Source organism: Clarias gariepinus, chromosome 19 (assembly GCF_024256425.1).
Source record: "Clarias gariepinus isolate MV-2021 ecotype Netherlands chromosome 19, CGAR_prim_01v2, whole genome shotgun sequence".
Taxonomy (NCBI): Eukaryota; Metazoa; Chordata; class Actinopteri; order Siluriformes; family Clariidae; genus Clarias; species Clarias gariepinus.
Genome location: NC_071118.1, coordinates 28,829,979 through 28,842,500, shown reverse-complemented (window position 1 = coordinate 28,842,500; position 12,522 = coordinate 28,829,979). Strand labels below are relative to the sequence as shown.

At 37.0% G+C, this 12,522-nt stretch overlaps 1 protein-coding gene across 1 annotated transcript in view; it reads left to right on the top strand.

Moving 5' to 3' along the window:
* Window positions 1-12,292, top strand: part of plgrkt (plasminogen receptor, C-terminal lysine transmembrane protein) — an 18,058-nt gene extending 5,766 nt beyond the window's left edge. The window contains exons 3-5 of the mRNA XM_053479332.1: window positions 9,327-9,457; window positions 9,577-9,686; window positions 11,479-12,292. Of these exons, the coding sequence (XP_053335307.1) occupies window positions 9,327-9,457; window positions 9,577-9,686; window positions 11,479-11,606 (369 nt within the window). The 3' untranslated portion in view covers window positions 11,607-12,292. The remainder of the gene's footprint in view (window positions 1-9,326; window positions 9,458-9,576; window positions 9,687-11,478) is intronic.
* Window positions 12,293-12,522: the final 230 nt, after the last annotated feature.

The following is a 12,522-nucleotide window of genomic DNA, read 5'->3' as shown; positions in this document are numbered from 1 at the left end:
TGGACTTAAAGATGAATTGCTGTCAGTAAGTGGACAAAGAAACGGTCACTTTGAGGAAACATTTAAATGACAGCTGATTTTCCTTTTTCATTAAGACGTCAAACAGCATAGAGTATCTCCTTCTTCTCTGATTTCCATTACTCTCACACGTCAGGGCTTATTACCATCCAGAGGGCCGTTTTCTGTCAGTTTTTTTTTTTTTTTTGAGATTGTAAGTTATTTTTGACAGCACAGAGAGAAAGGATGAATTCTTTCAGCGTGAGTTCACGTGGACGTCACTGTTAGTGTTATGTTAGCGGTTGGTTGACGCTAACCGTGCTAGTTTAGTCATACAGAGTTTTTTTTTTTTTTATCTGTCTGAGGTTCCTGACAGAAAGGTGCTTTAGCTGATATCCAAAACCCAAGATTATGTTCAGACACAGTGTAATAAAGTTTTTGTTAATTGTGTGGCTTCGATTGTAGTTAGAGGGTGGGGCATTGTTGGTGCCCAGTTTGCATCATCTTATATCGTGCCTTTGAGGTTATGTAGAGCCGATGCAGTATTTTTAACCGTCTTTAACAAAAAGACATGAACCACAGCGTTCTACTACATGTTATGCCTTCCAGTTCCTTTTAGTTCCTTTTAGTCCACCTACATCTTGCATCTCAGTGTAGTATTATTTTATAACAAATCTAGCCTCTTTTATGTTCTTCAGCAGCAGATCTTTAGAGGGGATCACAAATTTACCACTTTAATTTAGAAAATACATAGTTTTAAGTTTGTGACAAAAGTCAGAGGTGGCAATATTAAAGTAACTGTTAAGATGAGGGCAAATTATGACGAGAGGGAAATGAGGTCGCTGCTGTTGTTGGTACATAAATAAGCAGTTTTTAATTTGTATTTTGAGGCCTTTTGCAGCATGTTGCAGTAAAAAAAAAAATTATCGTTTCATTTAATTTACATGATTTAATTTAAGAATTGGGGCGGGGTCAAGATTTATGTATCTACGCCTAACTTTTTTTTTTGCATCGTGTTCATTAAACAAGGGCACCACTAATTTGTGCCAGACCTTTATTTTGACAAGAGTATTGGAAATGCCTGAAAATACAATTACTTTATAAATGTTTAATTTAATTTTATGGAGACTACTCTGCAAAAATAAAATTAAACTATTAATTTTTTTTTTTTTTTACTTTTGGTTGTTTCCAATAAATAGAAGAAAAAAAAATCTTTGAGGTGTGTGGAAACCCCCTTTATTTTTAATAGGTGGAGCCTGATGGGGATCACTGAAAATTTTATTTATTTATGTTATTTGTAGATAACAATCTGACCATTAGATTTGATTAATTCTGAAATTGATTGCTTAGGAGATGAAAACTAAATCTAAATCTAATCATCAGCTTAGAGCAACATCATGTGTTGATCATCATCAAAAGAAATATCACTAATATCAATATTAATTATTCTAGCTGTGCTTAATAGTCTCATTAGACAGCTTCATCTGTTTAATGTTTTGTCTAACACTATCTTTTTTAGTTGTTAGATTATTTTTAATGACAGCTGGGAATGGAGGTTGTATTGTATACAGTTTTTTTTTTTAATGAAATTCTACATACAGTACAGCCATATGTAGTCGATTGAAGGTCAGCGTCGAGGGAGTTAACTCTAGAACACAAGAAGTATGCTGTATGACATTTAATAATTCTATAATAATAAAAACCTAATGAGTAAAGTATCTCTTTCTCTCTCTGATAAAGCCAGTCTGATCATTACGTATAAGAAACAGTAAAACTTGGATCCAATCTTAAGGTGAGGGATTTAGCTAATAATTTAAACCAGTTATACATCTGAGAGGTTTTCTTTTTTTGAATAATTAAATATTGGCTTTTATTAAAGATTGAGCCTGATTTATGGGAGTACTAGAACATGTCATGCAAAGGTGAAACCAACTGTACAAAAAGATTTGGACAAACCCTCTGTGATGTCACACAGTTTTTCTGAAGAGCAGTTTTGAAGCTCAGCTGTGGGAGCTTTGGTCGTCACCATCTTGGCAGATAGCTGACTTCGCCTAATTTTCCTGTTATTCCAATAAATGGACTAATGGGTGGAGCGAAGGCAACCTGGCTAAAACACTGTGGTGGCTAACATTAATTTATACACACATGCATTTAATAGAACTCTACATGCCATGCAGCGTCAACTCTCGTCTACTTACTCTTGTGGTAAGCTAAACTGCAACGATTCCAGTTAGCTGAAGTGATGCACGGCAGATAGCTAGTGGCCTGACATCTGCAATGCAGCTGTCACTCAAATCAGTCACACCCCTGGAAACTTTATTACCAGTACAGTTGTCATGAACAGGAAATTTAGCTATGGAGATAAATCCATTTTTGTTTTTGCAACATACTGCTCACTTTTTGGGCCAGCCCCCAGTGGACATTCAATGAACTGCGCACTTTTAGCATTGTATTGTTGGCTTCATTTTTTAGAAACGGAGGTCACCTGTTTGGGATGAAACTACAGTCGTACCTCTATAAACCCGTAGTTAAGCCCATCCTAACCTAGTGGCTGTTTTTTAATACTTTATACTTCATTAATACTTATTAGCCCTCTTTTTGTTGGTCAGTGACCTGAGAGAAGTCCAATTCGGGATTAACATGTAAGAAGCAAATAACTGCTCATAAAAGTCTATAAAATGTATTGTTTACTTCTCTATTTGTGTATTTAAGGATCCCCTTCAAGTTCTTGATTCCTGATATAGTTATAGGACTAGGTTAGGACTTATGTCAGCTTTGCAATCTTTAGCAAGAAAATATATATTTTTTTGCCTTTTTTGTTAATTAACAAAATTATTTAATTTTATTTTATTTGTATGGCGCTTTTAACAATTGGCATTGTCCCAAAGCAGCTTTACACAATCAAAAGAATAATATAAGTTTGTATGGAATTTGAATGTGTATGAATCAAAATGGTCAGATAGTCTCTTGTGAGCAAGCCGAGGGCGACAGTGGCAAGGAAAAACTCCCTGAGATGGTAGTAGGAAGAAACCTTGAGAGGAACCAGACTCAACAGGGAACCCATCCTCATCTGGGTGAAACAAAGAGCAGGAATTGATCTGCACTTTGTGTTAGTTGGCAGGCAGTTCGGCATAACAGTTGATGTTAATTGATGTTAATATGGAGTCCAGTTAGTTATTGAAAACTCAGGTAGACTTGTATGAAGTTTCAGTCCTGAACTACGAACGATCAAGTCCTCAGAGAAACAGCTGCCAACACCAGTCGAGGCCAGAACTGTCTTCTAGATAGAGAGAACAATCCCCAGACACGAGACGCATCCCAAAGAGACACACAGGGCATCCATGTAACGAGATCTCCAACAAGAAGCGGGGCACCAGGATGGGTCAGACAGGTCCGGAGAGCAGAGGCAGTCTGGATCACTGGCAGCTCAGGAACGACATGTGTAGCTCGACAAAGAGAGGGAAGGAGAGAGAGAGGGGGAGAGAGGGAAGTAAAAGAGCAAAAGAGAGAACAGAAGAGAAGAGATAACAGTTAGGTCTGGTTACAGTCATATAATGTAAATGTATATTTACTGTAGAGTGCAAGCAGAGACTCCGGCAGGACTAACTATGACAGCATAACTAAAAGGGAGAGCCAGAAGCAAACACAGACATGAGGGCTACCTGAGATGTAAAGCAACCAATCACCTCACCGTCAACAAACCTGAGTGATGAATGAGAGTGGGGAGGACAGCATCTAAACATACCAGTTCACCATAATACTCTACGTCCATGAGTCCCCCAGATCTGCTCCTTTACCTAAGGCCAATCTATTTATGAAAAAGCTTAATTAAATAAATAGGTTTTTAGCCTGGACTTAAACACTGAGTCCCGAACACTATTTGGAAGACTATTCCATAATTTTGGGGCTTTGTAAGAAAAAGCTCTGCCTTGTGTTGTGTAAATCTTATTTTGAATTTATTTGTGTTAAGTTGTATATAGGTCTGCCTCGTAAAAGTCACAGTAGGCTCAAGTGATTCTTTTACTCGGTTAAATAAAGTTTAAATAAATATAACATAAAAAAAAAAAATTAGATTTTATTTTTTATATCACTGTTTTCATCTCTTTCTTTAACATTACTTCGATCACGTTCCAGTCATTTCAGAATGTGATGTAACGAAATGACCGACTGTTCATGAAAGAAATAATGCATCAATTAAAAAAAAAAAAAAAAAGGAGACGTTGACGTGAGCTGAAAGAAAGTACGAGTGTCAGAATGAATCATCAAACAGAGACGCGGGTCCTGACGATGCAGAAACGCGCGCCCTGCAATTTGAAGCACTTTAATGCTAACGTTTAATCTTAAGTGCACGTTTCGTGGCCTTGAGCGCCGCGCTAGCAGGCACTTAGACATCCAGGCAAGTTTCAGTTCCTTTGTTGCGTTTGTCTAATTTAAATACGGCGCTGAAAAAGCAGGAAACGGTAGAAAAACATGCTAATGTGCTCATGCGCTTGGGAAGACGACCTCTTTTGAAATGCAGTAAAAGTGAACGAGTAGAGATTACAGCGGAGGTCAGAGGTCACTTCTGAATGCATTTTAAATGTCAGGACTATTAATAGGATCATTAATGCATAAAATAAAAATCAATCAGGAACGAATAGCAATAAGTCATTTGCTTTAATTGTTAATTAATTTTTATAATTAATAATAATTCTTAATTACGTTTCTTGTAAATTATGACCGAATGACGAAGATCTCCAAGTGTGGATCGTCATTCGGATCCTGATGAAACCATCCCTTGATGAGGATGTACCAAAGCCTTTCGGAGAGCTAGTCAAACCAGTGTTCAAGTACATGTTAAATCTTTTAATTAAAAAGAGAAGAAACTATATATTTTTTTTATCAGCTGTCGTCTGGAACAAAACAAATCACTCACATTTGTGAGATGGACTTGGAGAAATCAAATCTTTTCAGAGGTGTAGCATTACCTAATTTGCTTTGCTTTTACTGGACAGCAAACATCATCAAAGTGACAGTTTGGCTTTCGACATTCTGAGAGGGTGAAGATTCAGTCTGGGATTTTCTGCTCCTCCTTACACTGAAAGTTTGGATTGCAATGAATCAACAAAATTAACAATTTGAATCAGGTTTATATATATATTATTTCAAAACACATGTAAATCGAATTTTCCCATAAGAAATAATGGAAACTTAAATTAATAAAAGTAAAAAAAATTTAAATAAATACCAAAAAAGAATTAATACAAAATATAAAGTAAAAATAAAACTAAATAACCTGCACTTAAAAAAAAAAAAAAGTAAAAATAAATCTCGACAGATAAGTGTTTCCGTTTGTGCGGGCAGGCATTGTGTATGTGTTTGTGTGTAGCTAAAGAAAGGAGCCCCTACCCTGCTCCCCCTTCTCGTCTTACAGTAACCCTTCCTCCACTCTTTTCACACATGCGCGCGCACACAACGGGAACACTGTTTTATTGGTAAAATAAATGAAATCTCTCTGTCACTTGATCGAGCGACACACTAACGGAATCACTGCTGTAAAGTCAAAATAAAACGAAATAACCTGCACATTACCTTTGAAAAAAATCGCGACAGAGCAGTGTTTCTGTGTAGAGCAGAGAGAGAGTGTGTGTTTCTGTAAAGTTGAAAGTAGGAGGGGGGTGTGTGTGTGTGTGTGTGTGTGTGTGTGTGTGTGTGTGTGTGTGTGTGTGTGTGTGTGTGTGTGCGAGAGAGAAAAAACATTGGCTCAGTTGTGATTACATGACGCTCAGCGTCAAAACAAGAAGCGTGTGTGTGATACATGATACTCGGTACTCGTAAACCAAGACTTCTTCGTTTCCAAGTAAAAATTTATTAAAATCTTTGCTCGTCTTGCGGAACACTCGCAAATTGCGTTACTCGCAATCTGAGGTTTTACTGTGTGTATATTGTAATTTTTATGTTCATTTATCACTTTTAGAACACTTAAAGAAAAAAATGTTTGCCCATAATCTGAAAACAGTGTTCAAGACGTCCAATATTTAATTTTAAATTAATAAAATTAATTAAATAATTTAAATGTAAATATTGAACAGCCAGTGCCCAAACCCCAGCCATTGGTGTGCTGATCCCAAGCCCGGATAAAATGGGAGGGTTGTGTCAGGAAGGGCACCCGGCGTAAAACCTGTGCCAAGTTGTAGTGCGGACTGGGTATTCCGCTGTGGCGACCCCTTGCCGGGAGCAGCCGAAAGACCAACAATAAAATTAATTCAATACTCAGTTGTTAAATAGAAGTGTATTATGATTTCTTACTGCATGTTTTGTTTAACAATCGTAAAGTGAAAAAATAATAAGAACAAGGCTACGATCAGGTAACAAAATATTCGGCTAATTTTTGTGAAGTAAAACGTGCGTAATAACAGCTACGGTATTAATTCTAGTGTTGAGTTTTTTTATTGGTGTTAATCAGCACGGCTCGGGTTTCAGCATGGCCTAGGCAGGTTTTTTTTTTCTGTTTGGTCTTGCAACCCTTGGGAGTAATTGAGTGGGAGTTCTGCTTGAGTGAGTGAGGGGAAATACAGTTTGAGCACGTTAGAGAAAGTTAACCAAATGAGAGTTTAAATGAGAATTTAATTTGTGAATATGTAAAAAACATGCATTAGCAGGACTTTTCCTGGTAATTGGTTAAACTTAACTTTTAATCTGCAGGTTTAAAGGCGTGTCAGACCGCAGTAGGGATCTGTAAGAGTCACAGATCAGCTATGGTCCATTATACCGCTAATAAAAGTTAAATATTGACCTAATAAATCCTGTCCTTCATAATACTGTTGAAATCTGTCTACAGTGCAGATCATAAACATTTACTCCGCCTCCCCCTTGTAACCTTAAACCCATTTCTAAAAATAGAATTCTACCTTCATGTAAATTAGGGTATGGAACCGGTCTAACCTTCTTTAACCTCTTAAGACTAGGGCTTTAATTTTGCATGCATTTAAATTTTTTCCTTTTTGAGATTAGTAGGACCCCATAAGTAAAAAATCTAAGAATTTAGGGCACACCCTGAACAGGGTGCCAATCCATCGCAGGGCGCACGCACACACTACGGACAATTTGGAAACGCCAATTAGCCTTACCTGCATATCTTTGGACTGTGGGAGGAAACCGGGGGACCCGGATGAAACCCACCAAGCACAGGAAGAACATTCAAACTCAGTACACAGAGAGGGGGGAATCAAGTCTGACCAGGAATCGAACCCGGACCCTGGAGGTGCCAGGCGACAGTGCTAACCACTACACTACCGTGCCGCCTTCTACATTTAATGCTTTAGGTAAAAATCCTAAAGTTCCACGGTCTAAATATATATATTTTTTGTATGTGTACAAACCTGAAACTCTGCCATGAAATATTGTACCTCATTTCTGCTTCCTTCACGAAGTGACTCCCTAGACAACTGTTTAAGTCCCAAAATAAGTGACTAAATAAATATGGGTTGTATCACAAGACTGTAGGATCTGATTTAACATATCAATCTTTCCTCATGGTCTAAAACAAGAGACTCTTGGGAACACAACCTGAATCATGCTATTCCTGATATCACTTGGGATCAGATTATTGATCTATTTACTCTTAATCTATAAATCCACAGCGTGATGCAGGTTAAACTGACTCATTGTTTCCATTTTGTATGAAAAAATCTGGACAGCCAAATCTGCCCAAAACGTCCCTGCTCGTTCGCAATAGAAACACTCGTTGGCCCACTCATGCATACTCTGTGTGGCAAACACTGAGATTTCTGTAGCTGCTAAGACTTCCCTAGGGTTTTATTTGGCACAAAAACTTTGTATCATGTATAATCATTAATAAATTACAGATGCTATGAAAAGTAAATAAACGCTGCATCCTTACTGTATCCTAACACCGCAGTGCATTAAATATAATGCGAAGTGGGCTTTATTTATGGATATAGACAATTCATAAGAAAATTGTAATGGTCTGTAGCTAATGCGTAGACAGGTCAGAGGTGATTTAAAGAGTGTGACATCACAAAATCAAAAGAACTTCAAGAATTTCAATTTTGGACAAATCGGAGCAACCATTTTTTAGAAAGCCACCTTAGTTACGTATATTTGTTGTTGTCTTAGTCCAGAAGTCTTTGTGTATATTTGATTAAAATTACATTTCTACAAGCTTCACAGTTTTATAAATATTGTGATTCAATATTACATTTTCCCCCTACTTTGATAAGTTGACATAATGACAATTATTATTTTTAAAAAGCGTATAACTCACTCCTACCATATGGGATAAAAATGTGTAAAATGTAACGTAAATGTAAAAGAGCAAACTGGAAAACAGATGATCCTTGTCACTGGCCGAACGACCGATTCATCTTTATTATAAATTTAAAATAAATGTTTATTTAATAATAAGATTGATTTTGGAGTCAGTGTTGCGATAGGGCCTATATGAATCACACAAAAAAATCGCCGTTCATACCTGAATCAGTTTTTTCTTTTGTCTCTAATGTAAGCTCATCTACACCGTGTGTAGCTGTGATACACAGAGTACCCTTCAGTAAGACAGGCTGCGCTGGTATTATGACACCCTTATTGATTTACCGTTTTGTTATTTCTCACTTTTTAATTCTTGCTGTCAGATGGACTGTTTGCTCTGTGTTTGGAAAATAAATAAATAAATATTATCTCTCGTGAACCTCTGTCTGCATTGACACATGGCGAAATTTATGGCGTGTTGTGTGTGTGTATGTGTAATGTTTTTTATTTAAACAGATCTATAAATCTATAAAGGATTACAAAGTGTGTATGTATGTGTTAGTCAGAAAGCACCCTGAGGCTGTTTTTTATGAGGTTACTCCATTTAAATGATTTACTCAAACCTAAAAGCTAAAACAGAGTGGCTTAAAAATGTCTTGTGCTACTTTTACTGTATGTTCTCTGATGAGAAATACAGCAACTGAAGGGTTACACAAATGTTTGTTTAGAAGTCACACAAGCACTGACAATTTGTCTCACATCCTGTGCCTGTTTTCTCTCCAGATCCAAATCTGCAGCGCTGCACTTTATGTCTCACAGCAAAGTTTTAACAACTTTAATGATCTTAAGAGGGTAAAAAAAACTAAATGAAAAAGCAGAGTGCAGGTTTGATTCACTTCCTGCAAATGAGTCGATCCAGAGAGGATTTTCTTTCTCGCTGTGGGTCACTTGCAGAGCAGTGGATAAAAACATATCGGGTTCTGTTTGCCAACTGAATATGATTTTGCATTTGCCTGCTACTACTACTGTGTGTGTGTGTGTGTGTGTGTGTGTGTGTGTGTGTGTGTGTGTGTGTGTAGATGGAACGACAGATTCTCATGCAGAACGAGATGCGAGAGCGACAGATGGCTATGCAGATCGCCTGGTCCAGAGAATTTCTTAAATACTTTGGGTCTTTCTTCGGCCTGGCGGCAGTCGGCCTCACCGCTGGGTCAGGCTCTCACTCACACACACACACACACACACACACACACACTGAAAGCTGAAAGACCCTGAGACCCTTTCTTTCTCCTCGCTCAAGGCTCACGTGTTTACTGCGTATCTCCACAGAGCCATAAAGAGAGGGAGACCGGGTCTGTTTGTGCCGGTGGTGCCGCTCAGCTTCATCCTGGTGTATCAGATGGACATGGCGTACGGATCTTTCATCCACCGTATGAGAGGTGCGCTAATGTCCCTGCTTTCAACACACATTATATGAATAAATATAAAGTTCCTTCAGAAAGTTGGAGTAATAAAGTTGGATTTGAGTGACGTTCTGCAGCTTCGTCCTTCCATCCTGAGCTCATGTTATTAGCCTGTAAGGTTCAGGACACTCGAGCTGATTTAAGTGTATGATTGATTCCTGATTAAAGGTTCAGTGTAGGAGCCGTTTCTGCCTTCTCAGGAAATCCTGCTCTGAGAATTCTGTGAATACAATATATATTTCATTTTTAAATTATATCTTGAAAGGTATGAATTATGAATTAATAGAGTTAAAGGCTACACCGCTGTGTTATTAATTCAATCACCACTAAGCAGGAGCTCTTGTAAAGTTTGTCACACTTCCACATTGCACTTTTTTTTTCTGTTTCCCTCCATGAACTTTACCTAGTACTTCAAAACGAGATTACACCTAATAATAATTACTTAATAAAAATCATAAAACAATATTTATCCTGTTGCATCCCGGGATATAATTTCACATGTTTCTTTAAACATGATAACGTGAACAAATTATTAAAGAACGGCACGTTCCATAATAAAGATTTGTTTCAAGAATTTTTAAAGTAGAGTTGCTACGATCATTTTTAGTGTGTTTAACGCCGTGCTCATGACTTCTTGTCCTGGATTAACGAGCATTCTGACTTTAAAAAGCTACGGTGCTCACACTTGGTGTGAGCAGTGTTAACTGGATTAGTCTCGGTTCATAAAAGAATTATGAACCGTGCAATATTTTATCCTTTGGTGTGTAAATGTAAATGTCATAAGAGCCCCTTACTGTATAACTGCACGAATTATAAAAATAGATTTGAAGATATAAAATAGATTTGTTCATTAAAATTAATAACAAAAAAAATGTAGTATGGAAAATTTCCAAAATACTAGGCCTATAACATTATTATATGATTATAAATGACTATAAATAAATTGCATATTATTAAATGATGTCTATTTATGTATTTCATTTCTTATCTTTCTGTCTGTCTATCTAGGTAGTCATTTTTCTACCTTTTCTGTCTATGTAATTAATTTTCTATCTGTGTATTAAAATATTTATCTTTTAATATTCCCATAAAGAAGTGTGTTTGTGTGTTTGATAAACATTTTATTTAATTCTTCGTTGTTTGTATTTAATTTTCAGGATAATTGAAATACTTCCCATTTGTTTGTTGCATATAATTAAGTTTGTTTAAAATATTTATTTTGTTTCCCCTTTTTTGAATAAAAAAAACAACAACAAAGTTCCTTGTTTGTTCGTGGGAAATTTGAAGGCTGAAGCTGAAAAGCTCTGAAGTCTGTCGTAAGACATCGGCCTGTTCTGTTTCTCAGTGTTTTTATTCAGTGACGCTGTAATGACGCGCGCAGTCGGCCCGGTAGCCCCCCACCCCCCGCAAGATTCCAGTCAGACTGCGTCAGGAAATTATCTGCTAATATTTTCCCCCGAAATCCTTCAGCGTTATAAAAGTGAACGCAGAACAGCAATATTTTCTTCCTCGGTGCTTCAATTAGTATTTTTTTTCTTTTAGCTTGTTCAGTTTATTATTAGCGTGCTGGTGAAAGTTTTCTCATAGTCACGCACCTCTGTCACCATAATGCAATATTTTACTGTAAAGTATTAAAGAATTCCCCAAACCCCTAAACTCTTTATCAGAGCAGACTTTCTCATTATTGTTTTTTTTTTTTTTTTGTCTTGAACGTGCATTCATGCGGCCAGTCGTTATTAACTCCTGGGATGCGTTTTTGTGATTGCAGGGGAAGCCGAGAGCATCATGGTGGCTGAAGCGGATCGGCTGAGTTTGCCTCACGGACAGCCGTCGTTTGACAGCATCGAGAAAAAGCGCAGAGCAAACTCCCACCTCCCTCCTATCTTGGAGAAATGAGGGACACTTTTAGTGGTAGTGAGTCTGGGAGTGGGAATGAGAGGGTGGTGATCAAGATGTTTTTGTACTCTGACAGGGCGCTCTGAAGTTCTTAATTTATCAGAATTTAAAGTTTTAACTATTGATCATAAGTTTGATGCTGATAAGCTCAGCGAGCAAGGTAAAGAATCATGGCTTTAACAAATAATTGGAATATCTTCCTATCGTCACTTTGGATCAAATGCAACTGATAAGCATAACATCTCGACACTGATTTGATGTTTTTGATAAAAATGACTAGTGCTGGCTACGTAAAAACCCAAAGTGGATTATATTGCAATAGTGGCGCGGTATGTGCTCACCTTTAAAGAGAAACTGATGTATTGCAGTTAAAGAAAATAATTCTGTTCATTCACTTTCAGACCTCACACGCTGGAGTTTCTTTTTTTTTTCCTTGTATTATATATATTTTTTAAAAATAATAACTAAACTTCATTAAAACTTCAGAAGCAGGGCAAATTTTGAGACTGGAACAACTTTAATAATCAGGCATACAGGAGAGACAGAGGAGATGCTGCTGTTTGTCATGTTTAATCTCTCTCTGATGTCTCAACACAGTTAGATAGTTCCTTAGCTTCGTAAAATGGCAATGTGCTCCTTTTTACTGTTTGCTTCTGAGAAATATTAAATAAACAATGAGCTATCTATCTATCTATCTATCTATCTATCTATCTATCTATCTATCTATCTATCTATCAAACACACTGTGTTTATCTATTTGCTTTTACCAACACTTGATGAACATGAAGGTCAGGCCAGTGTTTTGCTTGTGGTGTTTCTATTGCGCTGGATTTTAGAATGATTATACACATCTTTAATAAAAGAAACCCCAAAGAATTTGAAACAACGGCTTTAATTTATTTCTAATCGTTCTGTT